This window comes from Nannospalax galili, unplaced genomic scaffold (assembly GCF_000622305.1).
Source record: "Nannospalax galili isolate Female #2095 unplaced genomic scaffold, S.galili_v1.0 scaffold286, whole genome shotgun sequence".
NCBI lineage: Eukaryota > Metazoa > Chordata > Mammalia > Rodentia > Spalacidae > Nannospalax > Nannospalax galili.
In genome coordinates this window covers 9,631,794-9,653,295 of record NW_008359442.1, presented here as the reverse complement: position 1 = coordinate 9,653,295, position 21,502 = coordinate 9,631,794, and the positions used below count along the sequence as shown (strand labels likewise).

At 43.0% G+C, this 21,502-nt stretch overlaps 1 protein-coding gene across 1 annotated transcript in view; it reads left to right on the top strand.

Annotated features, from left to right (window-relative positions):
- Positions 1–1,661: 1,661 nt before the first annotated feature.
- Ppp1r21 (protein phosphatase 1 regulatory subunit 21) overlaps positions 1,662–21,502 on the top strand; it is a 79,460-nt gene continuing 59,619 nt past the window's right edge. Inside the window, exons 1-4 of the mRNA XM_008823043.3 lie at positions 1,662–1,817; positions 14,892–14,960; positions 17,519–17,665; positions 20,959–21,057. Of these exons, the coding sequence (XP_008821265.1) occupies positions 1,761–1,817; positions 14,892–14,960; positions 17,519–17,665; positions 20,959–21,057 (372 nt within the window). The 5' untranslated portion in view covers positions 1,662–1,760. The remainder of the gene's footprint in view (positions 1,818–14,891; positions 14,961–17,518; positions 17,666–20,958; positions 21,058–21,502) is intronic.

Sequence of the window (21,502 nt, the reverse complement as noted above, 5' to 3'; positions counted from 1 at the left end):
TTAAAAAAACAAACATATTTTTAGTTTATAACTCTTACAGAAAGTAGACACAGGCTGAACCCCTCACTATATAATTTCTGGTTTGCTCACAGGTAAACAGGAAACTAGGATAGTACAGATTTTTTTTTCTTCTTTCTTTTCACTAATGACTCTTAAGCATTCAAAAGTGTTGATCCAACCATTTCTTACTAGAAGCAACAGCTATCCAGAATTTTATGTGTATCATTTCTGGTTCTGTATTTTTACATGTACATGTGTTTAAGAACAATGCAAATATTACATGAATTTTTAAAAAACAGGGTCTTGCTATATAGCCTAGATTGGTTTGTAGTTCACTATGTGGCCCAGACCACCCTTGAACTCATTGCAATCCTCCTGTCTCAGCCTCCCAAGTGTTAGAACTGCAGGCATGGGCAACCATGTCCAGCTGTTTCATATTTTAAAAATGTATCTATGTCATACTGCAATTTACTTTTTAACATGGTGTTTTACATATTGATTTTTACAGAGGTATAGATATATACAGATGTGTAGTTCATTAGTTTTACCCTTCATATAATTCAGGGCAAACATAGACTATGTTTATCCATATTCTTCTATCAACAAACTGCTTCAAAGCTGCAGTTAAATGCTCAACACAACTGTAAAAAAATATTTAAAGGAACGGGTGGTGGTGGTATAGCTTTTAATTCAAGCAAAAGCATCATTAGGATATCTCAGGCTAACTAGATAAAACAATTATTAAAAAAAAATTATGTCTGTGTGTGGGTATGTGCATGTGAGAGTGCAGGTGCCCAGGCAGGCCAGAGGCATTGGAGTCCCTGGCGCTCGAGTTGTGAGCTGCCTGACATGTACAGGGAAGCAAACCCGGGTACTCCGCTAAGAGAAGTAGCTCTCTTAACTGCTGAGCAATCTCTCCAGCCCGCTGGGCTAATTAATTTTTGCAGTTAAAAAAAAACCAAACAGACTGTTAACGTTCCCCATGTCTGTATACATGGCAGAAACCATTATCTCAAATTTCCTAACGGCCCTTTTCTCAATCCACTGGAAATGGCTCTAATGTGTCAGGGGTGGGCATGCAGCACATGGGTAGAGAATGGACACAAAGAACTCACAATGTCAAAACAGGGGAGAAGGTAAGCGTTGTAAACATGTGGTCTGAGAGTTTACAGTGTAGAGCAAGCCTTGTATATCCAGATAACCAGACAGGGGACTACAGCCTTCCACGCCCATCTTGAAGGATGCACCCAATAAGCTGCAGGCGGTTGCCATGGGAACCACGGGGCTGGGAGGTCAGAATTCTTACTGCTCTTAGAATGTCTCTTCTTCCGGTTCTCCGCTCCCCGCCACCCCTGTATCTTTCCTCGACGTTCCGTCCATTCCGAGGCCCTTCATTCTCTCCCTTCACCGCTCGAGCTCTTTTCGTTCCGGGCCGCCATCTTGACGCATGGTCCAAGATGGCGTCCCAGGCCACAGGCCAAGCACTGTCGCGCAGGCGAGTCTGCGCATGCGCAGGCTTGGGCACAGGAGGAGGGTGGAGCGGCGATACCAAGCCATAGCCCCGCCCCCGGTAGTCGCCCCGCCCTCGAGCCCGGCTCCGCCATCCTCCCGCCCTGAAACCCGGAAGTGGAGGAGGAGGCGCGGCGGCGGCCGAGAGGCAGACGCTGGCTCAGCCCAGCCAGAGGGCCAGTGTGGGGTTGGGGGCGGGGGGCGGGGCTGAGCGGCCCTGGCGGCCTGGCCTGGACGGGGCGGGGGAGGCCATGGCCTCAGCAGAGTTGCAGGGGAAGTACCAGAAGCTGGCTCAGGAGTACTCGAAGGTACCCATCGTGGGCGGGGAGTCAGGGGTCCCTGGCCCTGCGGCCTCGGTTGGCCTTGGCAGCGACTTGGGACCATAGGGGATGCTGAGGGCGCCTCCTTTCCTCTTCACCTCCTGCGTCCACCATTACCGTGCCTCCACCTGCAGGTCCAGGGAGATGGGGCCGGGCGGTGTCTGGGTTCGTGTGCGTCTCTGCAGAAAGGAGCTGGAGTTTGAGTCTTCCTTCTCGCGGAATCAGCAGGCTTGGAAGTGGGATGTCAGAAATCCATGCTTCTGCTTTTGGTGCTGGCCAGAGAGGAAGGAGGGATATGGACCAGCCCTCCGCTAGCTGCTTCCTCAGTTTGTCCAGCCCAGTGATGGGGATCAACCATTCTCCCTTTCTGTGGGGATGATTTAAGGATAAAGAGACTTACCTGCCCCTACATCAGTTCGGGAGAGTAAATAGTGTCATTCGGGTAAACTGCCTCACTGGGAAGTGTGGTAAGAATGTGGATGTTGTCAGGAGTGATTTTTGACAGCTTGCGTGCTAGGGCTGTGCCCTTTGCTGTCTTGTGTCTTCCTCACTTGGAATGGGGCAGAGCACCCTGCAGGTGCTCCGTAGGTGCAGAATTATGCAAAAAGGGACTAGCCCTTTGTCATGTCAGTCTTTCAAATAGTGGAACCCTTTCCATGGACAAGGGTGGTGCAGTTTCTGGGTAGGGTGTTTCTGCCTTAAGACTATTCTAATGAAGTTACTAAAGCAGAATCTCATGCCTTTGGAAAGGTTTCAACAATCACGCTGGATTTTCAGTGATCTTGGCATTCAGAAAATCAGTGAAAAAATTTAGCCCCCTTTTTACAATTTGAAGAAATCTAAGTACATTTTCCCCCTTTTGATTTTATTCAACATATATTCAGCAAGGTGAAATGGGAGCATTTAAAGAAAATAAAACCTGCATCAAAACATGCGTGGTTAAGTCTTCATCATCAGATAGCAGCCTTTTGAGTCCACTGTGCCACCATCCACAAAATCCCATTGCATTTCCATTTGAAATCCTCAAGAGCCTGTGACAGTGTCAGTAAGAGCAAGTCTTCATCTTTTGAGGAAGACTTCCTTGTTTGAGAGAGCCAGGAGTTTGGAACAATTCCATATGATGAAGGAAGGTGGGTGGAGGATGGCAGTGCTCAAATTTGCCACTACTATTTTTGGTTGAAAATGTTTCATGAGTATAGAGTTAGGGGACTGATTTCCATCTCTAGAGGGTAAAAAAGCTTAGAAGGCAGTTCTAAATGCAAACAAGGAGTTCCAAAAATGCTTTGAGCAGTGACCATGTTGTTGAAATAATTGCATCATTATCCAAAGTAATAAAAGATGTTGAAAGATTTTCTTGAAATATGGAAATATTTAAGTTAGTTCAACAAACCCTTATTTTGTGCCCCCTGTTAACAGTCTGTCAGCGTCCATTGAGCATCACCTTTAATAGACTCTTCAAATATGGTGCATAATTAGGATGACAGGTGCTAGTTCAGTGGGAGTGCAGAGGAGCAGTGACTGGGTAAGGGTGGAAGTTTCAGTAGGGAAGGCGGTTGGAGGAAGTGATAGTTTTCCTGGTGAAGAGAATAGCCTATATTTGCTATCACAAAAGCTCCTTAAGATGCATGGCAGAGTGTGGTGAAAGGTTGAACCAGATCATGAAGGTTTGTGAATTTCAAACAAGATGTGTGTAATGGAAAAATATCAAATATATATATATACACACACACACATATATATATATATATATATATATATATATATACACGTTTATGTGCGTTTCCACGTGGAAGGAGGAGTCACTTCTTGCACACAACTTGCAGGAGTCACTTCTCTCCTTCCACCATGTGGGTTCCAGGAATTGAACTCAGGTTGTCAGGCTTGGCAGCAACTGCCATTCATGATGGTTAAGCCATCTTGCCAGCTGTCAGAGGTCTTTAGTAGCAGCTTTACTTTTTGAAAGGAAACTGATTGACTATATTGTGATGGGTTGAAATAGGGAAAGACTGGTGAAAGGGAGGCCAGACAGTAGGTGTTCGGCTACACTGGGAAGAATGACGTAGGATTAAGTAAAAGTTAGTGACTGTGGAATGGGAATAGAGGCTAGATTCAGGAATTTTGGGTTAAAAATACTTTTAGCTTACCTCTTATTTAAGAACCTACTTTGTGCATAGCATTAAACTTATGGAAAGATGTAAAATGTATATAAGGCTTTCATCCTTTGGACTTCATTCTTCAGGACTTGATGGGGGAGGGAAGACATGGAGTTCTTCACAAAGTTCTGAGATGAAAGATTGTGACAGCCACCGACAGACTAAGGACCAGTGGGAGTGAAGAGGCATGTTAGATGTAGACATAGGTTAGGTGTAGACATGGGGTTGCAGGACATGTTAAAGTTACATAATTCACACGTTAGTTTGAGGTAATTGCTGAAATTTTCTATTGGGAATGAACTGACTTAAAGTAAGGACAAAGGCTAGTGCTTTTAAATAATTTCCATAAGGATTAACTCAGAGGGCTGGCCCTGATAGCACACACCTTTAATTCCAGTGCTCCAGAGGCAGAGGCAGGCAGATTTCCGTGACAGATTGAGGCTAACTTGCTCTACGTAGAAAGTTCTAGGCCAGCTGGGTCTATAGGGAGACCCTATCTCAAAAACCCAAAAAAAGAGATCAAGTGGGGAAAGTTAATCAGGGTAGGACTGTGGGTGAACACCTGTAGGAGGGATGTACCAGAAGGAAGAGATGCTAAGGAGACTGTGAAGAAGTCTGCCGAACTTGGGGTCATCTCCCCTATGGCCAGGCCACTTCTCATTGTTTTGCTTGCACTGTGATGGAAATTTCTGAATGTTGCGACAGACCTGTGTGGTGGCTCAAGGCAGAGGAGGGAGGATTGCTGTGAATTCCAGGCCAGCCTTAGCTACATAGTGAATTCGAGGCCAGCCTGGGCTGCAGAGTGAGTCTCAGAGTCAGTCTCTCTCTCTCTCTCTCTCTCTCTCTCTCTTTTATGTGTATGTGTGTATTGCCTGCATGTAGGTAAGTGCACCTGTGTCATGCAATGCCTCTCCCTCTCCCTCCCTCCCTCCCTCCCTCCCTCCTTCCCTCCCTCCCAGAGGTTAAAGGATTTCATGTACTTTTTATTCCCTGTCAACTCTAGTGCAGAGGTTTCTGAGGTCTACCATCTCCAGTCCTGTGCCCATAGAATTCTACCTTTTTATTGCCTTCCCTGGTGCTCAGATTGTGGGCTGATATTGAAATCTACTTGCATTTTTCTCCTACCTGATTTAGAATGCTTAGGAGAAAAAATCGCTGTTAGTTTGTGGAAGGAAGCCCATGCTTCAGGAGAGAAGCTTAACAGGCACCCAGGACATTTGCACATGCAGAACATTTGTGGCTCCCTCCTGGCCTTCAGGGCAAATCTTCACCTGTGCTGTGGGGGAATGGCTCTTCCCTGCTTAAGAGCTTCATAATCGAAGTTTTTATTTTTCCAAAGAGAATGACATTTTGGAATAGCACTGCAATGGAAACATGCTGTAGTAAACTATGGGAGTGTTTGGAGAGACTGGGACAAGGTGAGGTTTTCATTGACAAAAATGTGAAGGATTAAGCAGAATTTTTAAAAAATGCTTTGGCAGTTTCATACATGTATACAAAGTGTATCTTGATCATATCCACCCTCTACAACCTCTCCCCTCCCCAACACATGCCCCTCTCCCACCTTCATGTCTTCTTTTTTTTAAAAAAAAAAAAAAAACTAAGTCCTTTTAGCGCTACCTAACCTGTCATGACTCAGGCCATCTGGTAGAGCATGAGCAACCAACCAGGAGCCACACCCCTGAAATGATTGACATTCCCTTTCTCAGCAGTCAGTAGCTCCTCAGCTAGGGGTGGAATCTTGGAAACCCCCCACACCAAAGTTTTATTTGTTTGTTTTTATTTGTTTTGACACAAGGTCTCACTATGTAGCCCTGGAAGGGGTTGAATTCACAAGAAAGCCATCTGTTTTGGCCTCCCAAGGGCTGGGTTTAAAGACCTGTATCACCAAGCCCAGCCCCTCAGAAGTTTTTAAAACAACAGAACAATTCTGTAAAAAGTGACTGAGAGTATAGTTAAATCAGTTGAACTATGAAGGTCAAAGCAGTTGAGGATTGTAAGGTAAACAGGTTGTTAAAACAATGGTATAAATGGAGATTAAGACCCTAGTGGTTTGGGTAGTAGGAAGTCCCTAGAGACTTCTGAAATTTCAGCTTCAATAGTTTCAAGGAGGGAAAAGGTCTATCTAGGTTGGTTTTTAGAGGGTTTGGGAGCAAGTAGATAAAGGTATAAGCTTCCTCTGTGAGATGTGAGGGAAAGCTATTGAAGGCCTCAGTTACTACATTATAGATGAAACATACAAGACTGTCTCTTATTTGCTTTTTCTTCCACCGCTTGTGCTGTTTCTGATTCTCTGTGAATCTCATGAAGGGGTGAGAAGTATTCAGTTGTGGCTCATCTGAGTTCAGCTTACTCTCCTTGAAAGAGCATCTCTGCTTGGCACCATGGTATGTGTGTGAGCAAGTTTCAAGGTCTTCCCAGTATTTATGGTCTCCTGGGTCAGTGATTTGCCCTGTGTGAGCCCTGGCCCCTAATGGACTCCATCTTGGAATGCGTAGAAATGCAGACTCCTGAGTCCATCTTGGACCTATTGAATCTGAAATTAGCTGTGAGACCCAGCAGTCTGTGCTGTAGCAAGACTGCATACACACTGTATTAGAAAGCTTTTGTGGCTATAACAGAACTTCTGAGAGAACAGTATCTATAAAGGAAAGGCTTATTTAGCTCACTGGTTTGGAGGTTCAGAGTCCAGACGGTGTAGTAGTACAGGCACAGTGCCTTCACTTCTTGGCGTACTCATAGCAAATGGAGAATGTGGTGGCTGGGTCATGGGGAGCAAGCACTTGATCACATTGCAAGTCAGGAGCAGGGGAGAGAAAGAATCAAGGCCTTGCATTCCTCCTTGAATCCAATGATCTGGGGACCTGCAAGACCCCACTTCTTCTTATTGTCCATAGCACCTCCCAATAGGACTACCCTAGATACCAGGCTTTTACATGTGGACCTTTAGGGAACACTTAACGGCCAGACTTGAGCACATGCTAAATTTTAAGAACATTAGTCAAAGAATGGAATCATTAACTCAGTCTTTGCTCAGATGAAGATAGTCTTTTCAAAGCTCTTTTTGAGGTTTTTGTAGTTCTAGCAGTTTACTTGGCAATTGATGCTTACTCTGGTTCTGAGGATGGCCTTTGTGAACTTTTTAGATGTACAGTGTAGTACAGAGCTACATATGTTAGGAAAGGGCCAGTTTGGGTCCAGTGTTTTTGCTGACTGGATGGTGGGATTGGTGGAATCTGATTAATCACCCTCTGCTGGAAGAGAAACAGACCTGGGCTAGATTTTGTGAACATTGCATATCAGCTTTTTAAACCTTAATGTGTAGGGCTCATTAGTAAAGTTGGGTTGGGAAACAGCTTCGTGTTGAGTACTGTCCAGTGGAATTTTCCATGAGAGCGGCAGTCTTTGATGCTGGGCAGTGCAGCCATGTGTGAAAATTAATTTACATTTATTGTGTGCATGTGCCATAGCACATGTGTGGAAGTCAGAGGACAACTTGTAACTTGTGGGTGGCAATTCTCTCCTTTGACCATGTGGGTTCCTGGGATTGAACTCAGGATGGCAGGCTTGGTAGGAAGTGCCCTTACCTGCTGAGCCATCTTGCTGGCCCTGTATGGAAGTTGAGCACTTAGACGTAAAGCTAGTGTGGCTGAGGAACGGAACTTTGGATTTTTTTAACTTTAAGTAATTTAAGTAGCCACGTGTGGCTCTTAGCTACTCTGTTGGACAGTGTTTGAGACCCTGGGTGTAAAATCTGTGTAAGTCACCAAAAGATCTTGTTGAACTGCAGATTCTGGTTTAATAGATCTAGGGTAGGGCCTGAGGTTCTGCTCCCAAGTGCTGCTATTGTAGTTGTCCAAGGACTAAACTTTCTAGAAGGATAAGGGCTGCCCTGCTCTTCTCGTTAGCTGAGCCAGCATACCCAACTGACCACAGAGGGGGCAGCTAACGTGGAAGCATTGGGGGAAAGTTTTATCTTTGCAAGTTTTCTTACATGGAAGCAGGCACAGAATGTTTCATTTGAGGCCGTGTCTGAGAGGAAGTTTTTCCTTTATCAGAGACAAAATAACCCCAGCGACTCACTAGTACGAACCATGTAGCCTGTCTTCACCTTTTGCCCTTCCTGGGCTAGGCGCAGTTGAGTAGGCAGAGAGAAAGACCAGGAGATATTGGTAGCAGTTTAGTGATAGATGAAGTAGGCGATGGATGAATCTGGTTGATCGGGAGAAAGCACCAGGACACAGATAAACCTCCAAGGGAATAGAGTTTATTAGCAAAGGAACACATGGGACAGATTCCCTTCCAGGCAGGGAAAATGTCTGCCCACGGGTCATGACTGGGGTCTTTTAAAGGGGGAGGCTTCAGGGGGTGCAGAAGATGGAAAGATATTTTTTAAAGATTAGGTGTGGGGGGAAGCAGGAGAGAGTGGGACTGTTAAACCCTGCCCTCTTTAGAGATCAAAGGGGAAGCCTGCTGTGTTGGCCAAACAGTAGAGAAAAGTCTGCTTTTGACTTCAAAGACCAAGGTGCTTTTCTCAGGGGCTTGTGGAACAGTGAGGCTCTTGGTGAGGGGGCGGGGCTGCTGAACCCTAACATTTAGAATACTTACTTAGATTGTTAGAACTGGGTGGTTTTAGGAGTTACTCGGTCCAGACACTTCAACTAGGGTCTCCAGGTAACTTTGGTATTCTGAAGCTTTGAATCAGGCTTTAGGTGAGGATTAAGGTTGTCTGTTATTCACATTACTTTGTAAGGAAGAAAAGAGGTGTATTTAAAGTTCATTTTATAGGGTTGTAAAACGTGTATACATGTTGGGAGAACAACCACATGAGAATGGTTCTGGCTGGGCGTGGTGGCGCATGCCTTTTATCCCAGCACTCGGGAGGCAGAGGCAGGCAGATCTCTGTAAGTTCAAGGGCAGCCTGGTCTACATAGTGAGTTCCAGGACAGCTGGGGCTATAGGGAAACCCTGTCTCAAAAAGACAGGAAAACAAAAAAAAAAAGGTTCTGACATAGAAGATGGTTGGGGTTTAGAGGAGAAAAGACATGTGGATGATTCATTGCTTTCCCCACAAAGTCTTGTAGTATTTGTGGTTGAAATCATACATCCTTCATCATGGGCCAGTGATCCTAACAGAGACTGTCAGAGTGACATGAGTGAGATGGTAGCTGGCTTACCACCACTAGAAAAACAGCTGTTTTATAGGTCCGTTGAAGACTGAGGCTGGTTGGTAGAATTGGGCTCCACACTCTTTTAAAACATTTATTTGTTCATTTTTACTTTTTGTGTATGTGTTCTTTGCCTACATATATACATATACATATATATGTATATATGTGCACCCCATGCATGTAATGCCTGCAGAGGCCAGAGGATCCCTTGGAACTGGAATTATGGAAGGCTATTAGCTTCCATATGGGTTCTGGGAACTGAACCTAGGTCCTCTGCAAGAGTAGCCAGTGCTCTTAACTCTTAAACCATCTCTCCAGCCCCAGGCTTCAGGCTCTTGAGGATTCTTGGTGTCCAGTATGCCCATGAAGTTCAAATCATTTGAGAAGGTCTTGGAAAAGAACTGTTCAAGTGGTGGCAGTCTCTTACTGTTGTAAGAGACCTTACATTCACACACCCTTATATGCAGTCTTTTATTAATTAGCTAATATTGAGTTATTTTGCTATCCATGGCATTGATCTTTCATTGTAAACAGGAAATACAAGGAAGTATACTGTGGTTTCAACCACGAAGAACAGTTTAAATTGGCAGATTGGAGATTAAGACAGAAATCATCCATTTTGTAACTTTAAAACGTAAAAGTAAGTTGTGTGTGGTGGTCCATGCCTTTAATCTCAGCACTTGGGAGGCAGAGGCAGGCAGATCTCTTGAGTTCAAGGCCAGCCTGGTCTACATAGTGAGTTTAAGGCCAGCTGGGGCTACATAGTGAGACCCTGTCTCCAAAAAGAATAAAATTAAGACCAAACATGACTAGAAGATGCCTTGTTACCAGTGGGTGCCAAAGGAACTGAGAAGTGAGCTCACTGTGGGCTGAGGTGTTGGTTAGGAAAAGGTTGTGGTAGAAGTAGAACCAAAAGGAAGAAGGGGCCTCCCAGAACAACAGGTTAAGATTTGTTCAGCCAGTGAAGAAGAGCTATGCTCTCAAAGTGGAGGTAATTAACCAGAAGATGGTAAGACATTAGAAAGTGAGGTTTACAAGCGTTTAAAGAGCTTCAGAGGTGGGTGGAGAGGTCCTGTTCTTCTACCATGGGCAGCAGAGGGCTTTGTGTGCAGCTGCTGGACAGGGCTGTGCTCTCTTCAGTGTTTTTCTGTGTAACGGGGACATCAGGGCAGTTGCTTCTCTGTTGAACCAGTCTTTACACACACTTGTCTCCTAGAGTCATGAGTGTCCAGCTGTGGTCCTGTAACTGTAGCTAAGGCAGAATACAGTGCGTTCGCCTCCCCTGTGAGTGCTGGAGAGGAGGAAGGTGGGTTCTGAGGGACCAGACTCAGAACAGAGGATCAGCATTGGACAGGCTGCTGGGTGATCATGTGCAAGTGGCGGTAGTGGTGCCAGCCTGCAGGAGGTGGTGCAGGAGCGTGTCTAGTGCCAGGGATTGTAGCTCCAGTGGCAGCAGAAGAGAGCATGTCAGCTGATCGTCACCATCCTTTCCTGCCTACTGCGTAACAGACAGGCCTTCTAGATAAATACTTATGAAAGGAATTTTGTTAACTGGTTTCGTAGAAACCATGTTTTGGGTTGTCAGCTTAGCAAGCAATATTTTCCAAAGGAAAAATCTAGATCATTTTTTTGTTATAATCAGTTAGAATAAATGCCACACAGTTATTTGAAAGTTTCCTTTTGCTCTTTAACAAATCAGGCTGCTCAGTTTGCTCCCAATAACCTTTACTATACCTTAGAAACGAAAGGGGACGTTCTGTTATGCTTTAAATTTCTGCCATGCTGATCATACAGGCAATGATCAGTTCCGTGGACTTCAAGCACCTTAGACTTTCGGGTAGTCATTAAGGGCTTTTACCGCCCCCCCCCCCAGAAGACCTGCTAGATCAGTTAGAACATGGGATGAAATGACACCTAAAGATTGAGGTAGAGAGCTGAATGTGGTGGCACATGTCTATAATTCCAGAGATATTACTTGGAAGGTAGAAGCCAGAGGGTCAGGAGCTCAAGGAATCCTCAGCTATTAAGCAGGTTAGCCTGGGTTACATGGTACTCTGTCTTCTGGCTATGTGGATTTGGATGTATTAATTCTGCTAGGTAAGTAGCTCACTGTCCATAGGATACTTATTGCTTAGAAAGTAGAAGGCTGCATATTGGAAGTCAATGCTAAGCTGGTGTTTCCTGTTTTTAAACGTCTAGAGCAGAGGTTGGCAGACCTTTTTCTATAAAGAGCCATATACTAAATATTTTAGACTTGGAGCTGTATGATTTCTGTTGCTTATCTCTTCCACTGCATATAGTATGTGAATAAAGGAGTATGGCATGTTCCAGTAAAACTTCAAAGTAGGCTGGTTTGACTCTCAGAACTCAGTGTGCCAAGACCTTTCTCAGAGAATTTCATGTTTATACCTTTTCTTTTAAGAACAGAAAAACACAATTTTGCGAAATATTGTCTTAATATTTTATCTTCCCATTTAAATTATATGTATATATATATATATATCTAAATGGACTTTTTATCTTTTAGATTTATTTATTTGTGTGTGTGTGTGTGTGTGTGTGTGTGTGTGTGTGTGTGTGTGTGTAGGTGTAACTGCAGAGACCAGAAGAGGATGGATGCTGGGTGACTTCTGTCATTCTCCACTTATCCTTTGAGACATGGTCTCCCCTTGAACCCGCGACTTGCATTGGCTAGACTGGAAACCAGCAAGTCCCAGTGATCTTCCTATCTCTGCCCCTTCCCTCTAGAACTGGGGCTACAGGTGTGTAGGATGCCTGGCTTGTTATGTGGGTGCTGGGATCCAAACTCTTGTCCCCATGATTGTATAGCAAGCACTCTTAACCACTGAGCCATCTCACCAGTTCTAGACTTTTATTTTTTAAACAAGGCCTCACTGTATAGCCCTGGTAGGCCTCAAACTCACAGAAATCCACCCAGCTTTGCCTCCCAGGTGTTGGAATCAAAGACAAGTACCACCATGCTCAGCCAACTTGTTGGTTTTTTGAGATGGTGCCTCATACTGTAGCTTGCTCAGGCTAGAAATCACTGGTAGACCAGGCTGACCTCAAACTCATGGCAGTCTTCCTGCCTTAGCCTCTTGAGTGCTGGGATTACAGGTGTGAGCTACGACACCCAGAAAATGATAAGTTCTTTGAAAACAAGAGCCTTACCTCTTACTTCCTTCTTTCTCTCATGGCCCTTAAAGTTTTTTTAAAATTTATTTTTATTTTGTAAGTTTGAGTGTTTTGCTCAAATATATTGAAGTATACCTATGTGTTTAACGCCTGCAGAGGTCAGAAGAAGGCATCAGATCCCCTGAGACTGGAGTTACAGATGATTGTTAGCTGCCAGGTGGGTGATGGGAGCCAAAGCTCCATGTTTACCCATTATATACACTATAGACCATGTGACCAAAGCTCAAAAAGCTAAGTGAAGGGTTGGAGAGATGGCTCAGCAGTTAAGAGCACTGGCTGCTCTTACAGAGGACGTGGATTTGGTTTCCAGTGCCAACATGGCGGTTCACAACAGTCTGTAACTTCAGTTCCAGGGGAACCAGTGTCCTCTTCCAGCCTCCACTGGCACTGTGCTCACTTACATACATGCAGACAAACACCTATATGTATAAAATTAAAAAAATAAATATTTAAAACAAAAGGCTAAGTGAAGGTCCCAAATCTATATTGTCTATTAAATGTGGTAGGGCACAGATTTAGATCTGCTTTTTGTTGTATTAGGGAGCAGTGATCCTCAAGTTTCTAAAGAGAGTTGTTTGTCGCTTTACTCCTGTAGTCTTAAATTCTCTCATGTTTTAACTACTCCACTTAAAGTTTAGCATTCACGTATTCCTGCTTTCATGGCACAGAAAAACATCACTTCTGTTCTCTTTCCTCAGGAGACAGATCTGAGCTATGCAGAATTAGATTTTTATTTAATTAATTTGTCAATTAAATTTGAGGCAAGGTCTCTGTGTAGTTCAGGCCAGCCTCAAACTTGCTGTGTGGACCAAGTTGTCCAAGCTTGTCCTCCTCCTGCCTCAGCCTTCAGGTTCACAAGCATGAGCTACCATCTCTGGCGAAATAGATTTTTTTTCAAGCCCATAGGTAGAATTATCCTATTCTGTCCGTTTCTCAGAGAGAATGTGGCCACTCGTAGTGCCTGTGTTGAGCCCGAAAAATCAGTTTGTAAATATTTGCTTCAGCTGCATTGAGTTTACGTATTTATATTTATCTATATTGTGATATTTTTGCTGAGAATACTTTCTTCTTACTGTGGAAAAGAATTTTATCTTCTAGAACTTTGCCAGTAGTGGTTATATAGATGTGAATATAAGTAAATTCACTAGTTATAATTTTTTGGTACTTAACATTTATCTGGGTGGCAAGATGGCTCAGCAGGTAAAGGTGCTTGCTGCCAAGGCCAATGACCTGAATTTGATCCCTGGGATCCACATGGTGGAAGGAGAGAACTGACTCCCACAAGTTGTCCTCTGTCCTTCACATGCACCCACACATATGCACATATACAGTAAATAAAATAAAAGTAATAAAGTTCTACATAGATTTTTAAATACTTGTTTATGGAAACAAAGCTCAGGTTCTGCCTGATTTCCCAAGGAGAGGATCCCATCTTACCCACCCACCATTCTCTCAATGTAACTTTGTAGATAGTCGCTGGCGTTGTCTAGCTGACCTTTGAACAGTGGAGTCAGAGCTGTTGGGCTGTGAATCTCAGCATGTCCGTCTTGCTGTTCTCTTCCTCTGTCTCCTCATCTCTAAAGTGGAGGTAGGATTGTAAGCATTAGATAAGCACACATGAAGACACTTGGGACACTGCCTGGTGTGTGATGAGGATCCGAATGCAATATGCAAGAGGATATTATTATGTGTACTAGTGTTTGTGTGCAGGTGTGTGCACATACTGGCTTGTGTGTGAGGCCAGAGAAGAACTTTGGTGCTGTTCCTTAGGTGCCATACTGCCCCCCCACCCCCCGCTCCTTTTATGAAACAGGGTCTCCATTAGCCTGGAATTTATCAGTAGGCTTTTGGAACTTGCTCTGTCAACCAGACTGGCCTTGAATTCACAGAGATCTGCCTCCCAAGTGCAGTGATTAAAAGCATGTGCCACCACACCCAGCTTCAGCACTGATTTTAAACCTGAGCCTGCTCCACAGTTGCTTTGCACACTGTTCAGCCGGTGGCCAATAACAAGTCTGCCATTCCTCAGTTGTTGGCTGCAACGATGACCTTCGTATATCTACAATAAGGCCCTGTGTCCACAGAATATTTTGCTGCCTTTACATTGTGGTTTCTGTTCAGCTCTTACTCTGTAATTTGTTCAATTATATTTTACAAATGAATAGTGTTCTAGAATTTCAAGAAGATGGCATATTCTCTTTGATTGCGTTATTTTTATTTAGGGTCATGACTTAATTCCATATAAAGAATGATGCATTCAAAGTCAGGAGACACGAATATTTTATTTATTTTGTGTGGTTCTGGGAATCGAACCCAGGGCCTCACTCACACTAGGCAAGTAAGCTACAGCCTCAGCACAGTAGACATGGATTTCAGTTTTGCCAGTGATTAGGTTTATGTTATTGGGGAGTTCAACCTCTGTGTTTGAATATACAAGATGGCAAGTTAGCTATTTAATGTAAATATTCCTATGAAGTAATTGTGATTTCCTTGCTCTAACTGGTTGCTTTATATAAAAACTAACAATTGCTTTCTGTTTTCAGCTTCGGGCTCAGAATCAGGTCCTTAAAAAAGGTGTTGTGGATGAGCAAGCCAATTCTGCTGCTCTAAAGGTAAGCAGCAGAAATTTGGAGCTGCAAGGTTGTCACATGCTTGGTATTGCACAAAGTAGGGAATGTAGCTGTTTTCCAGGATAAAGTCCTAACTCTGACACTGATTCACTAGGGGAGAGGGGATTGTTTTTTTTGTTTTTTTTTTTGTGCTGAAGTTTCCTACTTGCCAGGTATGTGTGTTATACATATTTATTTCCTCAGCTAAAAAGGATAGAAAAATGCACTTCTGTACCTTCAGGCCTTTATACAATCAAATCCACCTGAATGAGTGGCGTTCCTTAGCTGCACCATTTCTACACAGCGCTCTGAGGGGCTGGGTCATGTTCACGTTTGTGTCCCCAGCACTCAGCAGATGGGCCCTGGTAGATGGATTTAAATATGTAAATCATGTAGTTCATTAATCTTGCCTTTTTTGAATGGATAAATTAATTGTAGGATGTGAATTATTTTATTGAAATCCTTAAAGAAATGATCACTCTCTCTCTCCTAATAATGTACTAGAAGTATCTCCTAGTGACCTGCTCTTGTATTTGGCACCCTCCTGTGGCTGGTTTTGTGATGAACTCTGGTGGTAGTAATGCATGGGCAGTTATGGCCATGGTGATAAAGAAGCTGGTTGTGTTGAACACTTGCCCATCCGGGCATTGTACCAAGCATATTACAGCCACTACTTACTGAACATTTCCACCAACTCCATGGGGTTCATAGTGTTATCATCTCCCTTGCAGAAGCTGGGGTTTAGATAAAGGTTGGGAGGTAGACCTCTTCTGAAGCTAATGATTGGTCATTGCATTTGGAGCAATAATCAGTTAGTGGTAACTCATTACAACAGTGTCAAGAAATTACTTCTCATTTTATTATTCCTAACAGAAGTCGTTGTAATTAGAGTACAACTGGAGATTTGCTAGTTGGCTACATGGGAATGCTAGGGTGTCCTCTGACTGGGTTTATTGGGTTTTCCCTTTCAGTGATTTACTGGCAGGGGTAACTATTCATTGATTTTACTTTCTTTAAGTTGAGGTTTTATGATAATTTGCACTTGAGCTGGGCCCGTGTTTACCTTTGAACTTGAAGTAAAAATTAAGAGCTTAACAGTAGGAAAGAAATTATTTTTCTATCCGTGGCAGCATACGGTTGCATCTCCAGTAGAGCAGACAGTAGTCTTGCTGTAGGCCATTGCTTCAATGTGGTTCAACCATCTTTTCTGAAATTCACTTCTTGAGTTTTATGTTTTCAGTGAAATTAATAAAAATAGTTCTTTAAATAGACAGTAGAACAGTAGAATCTGGTTGTTTGTGTTTGCTTAAAACACAAAGTGATGGTAAAATTTAGTTAGAATAATTTTTTTTTTCTTTTGGTCTTTTTGAGACAGGGTCTCCCTGTAGCCCCAGTTGTCCTGGAACTCACTATGTAGACCAGGCTGGCCTTGAACTCACAGAGATCCGCCTGCCTCTGCCTCCCAAGTGCTGGGATTGAAGGCGTGCACCACCACGCATTTTGGGGCTGGAGAGATGGCTCAGAGGTTAAGAACACTGGCTGTTTTTGCAAAAGACCCGTGTTCAAATCCCAGCACCCACATGGTAGCTAACAACTGTCCGTAACTCCAGTTCCAGGGATCCAACAGCTTCTTCTGTCCTCTGTGGGCATTGCATGACACAGGTGTATTTACTTACATGCTGGCAATACATGCATACACATAAAATAAAAAGAATAAATAAAATATTTTTTAAAAATAGCATTTCTAGCCAGGTGTGGTGGCACATGTCGTTAATCCCAGCACTCAGGAAGCAGAGGCAGGTGGATCTCTGTGAGTTCAAGGCCAGCCTGGTCTACATAGTGAGTTCCAGGACAGTTGGGGCTACAGGGAGACCCTGACTCAGAAACACAAAAAATAAAAATAAAAAATAGCATTTCTCTTTGGCTTCCTATTTTCTTACCCCTCTGTGGTGTAAATAGTGGAAAATAGTGAAAGTGTGTTGTTCAGATTTTAGATTTTGTTTCAATTTTCACATACCTTGAAAGTGCATTGATGTAGAACAACATCTCATAATAATTTTGGTTTGTGATAATACCAATTTTAAAAAATCTTTGACAGGTCAAACTAGTGACGTGAAAATAAGTGTTGAAAAGACTTCGGGGGCTGGGGATGTTGCTCAGTATTAGAGTACTTGCTCAGTGTTGGTGACGTTCCAGGTTGGGTTCTGTCCCCACTTTCAAGTTGGTTGATTTTAATTCAGGAAGGAGTTTAGAAAAAAGGCCACACAGATGTATTTCTTACCCTTTGCTCACTGAAGGGCCTTGTTAGTAAATCTGAGATTCTCTTAAATTATTCAAATTTATAAACTTGTAGCCCATAGCTACAGTATTTTTTCCCTTTCACTTGGTTTGCTCAAAAGATATTTTTGTCTCAAAACAGCTAAAATTATAACATATAATGTAAATTTCCCAAAGCAGGAAGTTTTGGTTTTATTTTGGTGAAAAGAAGATTTTTTTTTTTTCATCATTTCTAAACCTCAAAGCCAAACTGTGTGTGAGGAACTGCTTTCGATTTGCTGTAGGAACAACTGAAAATGAAGGACCAGTCACTGAGGAAGCTGCAACAGGAAATGGACAGCTTGACGTTTCGGAATCTACAGCTGGCCAAGAGGGTCGAACTGCTTCAGGACGAGCTAGCGCTCAGTGAGCCTCGAGGCAAGAAGAACAAGGTGAGTCCAGGAAAGGCGCTTAATGCCACCTTGCTGTAGGTTGGACATGGCACCCTCAGAAATCCCTCCACATTCTCTAATGTGCCCTTATTATAGCTGCATGTTGAGTCCAGAATGCAGATAGTTATTATTAATATGTACTAAAAGGGGGTACCTTCTTTTCTTTTTTGAAAGTTTTATTTATTTATTTTTAAAAGAATTTGTGATGTTTCCACCATTCGTTTTCATTTTTAAAAAATTTTATGTTTATTTTATGTGCATGAGGGTTAGGGTTAGGGTTAGGGTTAGGGCCTGCGTGCATGTAAGCGTACCTGTGTTGAGCAGTGCCTGCAGAGGTCAGAAGAGGGCATCAGATCCCCTAGAACTGAAGTTACAGACAGTTGTTAGCCACCATGTGGTTGCTGGGAACTATAAGCCCTCTGGAATAGCAGCCAGTGCTCTTAACTGCTGAGCCATCTTCCCGGTCCCAAAAAGATTTATTCATTTTTATTTTATTTATATGAGTGTTTTGCCAGCATGTACATATGTACACTCTGTATGTGCCTGTCTTTTCTCTTTTTGAAGACAAGATCTCTCCATGTAGCCCAGGCCGTCCTTACATTCTCAGTCCTCTTGCCTTGGCCTCCCCAGTCCTGGGATTTCAGGCAAAAGTCAGTTTTCAAGGATTGATTAGCAGCAAACATTGTCATAGTTGATTTAGTGGCTGAGAAAAAAATATCAATCAGTATCTCATATTGGTAAAACTTAATGTATCTTTGTTATTCCAAGTTACTATGAACCCAAGGTAAGGCAAGAACAACCAGAGATGGAGAGCAACACAGTACGGCTGCTGGGGTGCGGGTGCAGCTGCTGGGGTGCGGGTGCAGCTGCTGGGGGCAGTGAGATGTTGCAGCCAGTAAAGGTCATGTGCTGCCAAGTCTGATGACCTGAGTGCCATCTCCAGGACCCACAGGTGGAGAGAACCAACACTTGCAAATTGTCCTCTGACTTCTACATGCATGCCATGGCATGTGCAGATCCCCTTCTTTCTGCTCAACACAATATTGCTGATTTATTTTCTTAGTGCTTATTCTTGGGCAGTCACTTCAGTCTGCTCATGATTTGAAGATGTTTTTCCTTTATGATTTTATTTGGGAGGCAGATTCTTAGTGTTCTGAGAGCCTTCTGTAGTTAAGAACTTGGGGGAGGGATGTCAGGGGCTAGCAATGGAGTCTCCAAGTCTCATGTATATAGAACCATATTTCACAAATGTACAGATAGAGGCAGTGTTAACAGCCTGGGTAGAAGGGAAGAAATGACCCTGAAGAAGTATGTGTGGAGGGAGGAACACAGGCTCTGGAGTTCTGGGTTTGAATTCTTTGCCTGCCATTTATAAATTTGAGACTTTGGCAACCTCAGTGTCTCCATCAGCAAAATGGACTTTAAGGCTTATGGGGATCAGATGGGATTAGGGGAACTGCTTAAGGCTGTATTACCATGTAATATGTTAAATATAGTATGTTCCCAACTGCATTGCTGGTTGTGGAATGGTGCTGTGACGTGCTGGTATTGAAGTCAAGGGAGAACAAGGAGGGCATGGCATGTGTGCATGAGAGTCACTGGGGAAACTGGATCCATGTGCTTTGGGAGTTCCGAAAGATCCCTGGGAGGAGGTAGCCATCTAGATGACTACCAGGTGTCACACATGACTAGTTTTTTTTTTTTAATTTTTGACTCAGTGTCTTACCCTGTAGCCTAGGCTGCCCTGGAATTAAATATGTAGGCCAGCCAGCCTTGCCTCAGAAATGCAACAATGCCCTTGCCTCAGCTTCCTAAGCACTGGAATTATTGTCTGGTCTGGCTAACATACCATATTAATTAATAGTTCTTCCCATCACTATTTAGCATAGGTGTGTGAAACTTGCAAATCCATTTTAACCAAAACTTTCCAGAGTTGGGAGCCCCAAGGACTGCAAATATGCCATTCAGTATTGTTCCTTATGCACCTTGTGTTCCAAACGTGATAGATATTAAAAATTTTTTTTTTAGTTTTATTTTTATTTTATGTTGTATGAGTGTTTTGTCTGCATGTGTTTAAGTGCACACATGTCAGGTAATGCCCTTAGAGGTCAGAAGAGGATGTCAGATTCCTCCTAGAACTGGAGTTACAGATGGTTTTAGCCACCACATGGGTGCTGGGAACAAACCCAGGTCCTCTGCAAGAGCAGCCAGTACTCTTAACTGCTGAACCATCTCTCTAGGTCCCATTTTTGGTTTTGATATAGCTGTTCTGTTTTCTAAGAGCTTTTCATCACTGAATGGTATTGGATCACTAGGTGACTTATTTGGAGTGGTGATATAGAAAAAGGCAGAATGGTGGCTGATGTCTCAACACAGTTTCATTATTAGACTGTCCTTTGCTTAGTCTCAGTTCTGTGAATTACATGAAAACAATTGTTCATTATTGGATCTCCTAAATAGTGCTATTCTTTTCAGAAGAAAAGTTAATATTAGAAGAAAAAGAAGGGGTTTTTCATAATTTAAGTTTTTTTTCCTTCTGTACATAATAGCTTTATTTAATATTTTTTAAGTCAGAAATTTATGTGAACTTTTGTATGAACATATATTTGTGAATGCTCTTATGTAATTTATCAGAACTTCTTCAAAAAATTCTTATTTAGTTTGTTTTAGTTTATGTGTATGAATGTTTTGCCTGCATGCATGTAAGTGCACCCATGTCATGCCAGTGCCTGCAGAGGCCAGGAGAGGGCATCAGATCCCCTGGAACTGGAGTTACAGTTGGTTGTTAGCCATAGTGTGGATGCTGGGACCTGAACCCCGCTCCTCTGCAAGAACAGCCAGTGCTCTTAACTGCTGAGTCATCTCTCTAGCCTTTATCACAACTTCTTAAAGGAATTAAATAATAACTTCTCAAGGAATTTAATAACTCAGACTCTCAAAAAAAAAAAAATTCTCTCCCAAACCAAAAGATCAGATTGAAATGATGCTTATTGCTGACTCTCTCAGTCTGGTCTGTCTTCTAACAGAACTACTCCTGAAGTGATAGAAAAAAAATAGTTAGCTCATTTATTTTTTCCTCTCTTTTAAGCTTTCCCGTTCTTTGCAATATTTGCAGTTCCAATCTGTGTTCCATAGGAAAAGTTAAGTGATGGACTGTACACCTCTTGCAGGCTTGTTTGAGAGTGGTGACCCATAGAAGAGACATGGAACTAAGATGATAGAGAATCTGGATGCCTTAGCATGTTTCTCTAAAGGATGAAAACTATGTGGACATAACTTATTCTTTCTGCCAGAAAAGCGGAGACACTTCTCAGCTGAGTCAAGAGCAAAAGAGCGTCTTTGATGAGGATCTGCAAAAGAAGATTGAGGAGAACGAGCGACTGCACATACAGGTGAGAAAATCCAGTTAGAAATGGTCTTATAGTCTGAGAAGTGGAAAAGCCGGTGCAAGTAGTGCCTGTGTCTCTGGGGCTGGTGGTGTCTTCCGTGGTCTTTAGTGTGTATGTGAATGCTGTTTGTTCATTTCTTTTTTTAAAAGTTACTTATTTTTATTTTACGTGTGTGCATATTTGCCAGCATGTATGTTTGTGCACCACGTGCATTACCTGGTGCCAGAGGAGACCAGAAGAAGGTGTCAGATCTCCTGGCACTGGAGTTACAGAAAATTGTTAGCCACTCTGGGTGCTGTGAACTAAACCTGGATCTTCTGCAAGAGCAGCCAGTGCTCTTTTTTTTTTTTTTTTTTTTTTTTTAGACGGGGTTTCCCTTTTGCCTTATTGGGCTGGACATAAAATTTCCTTGTAAGAACAGGATGGGCTTGTACCCACAGGAGACCAC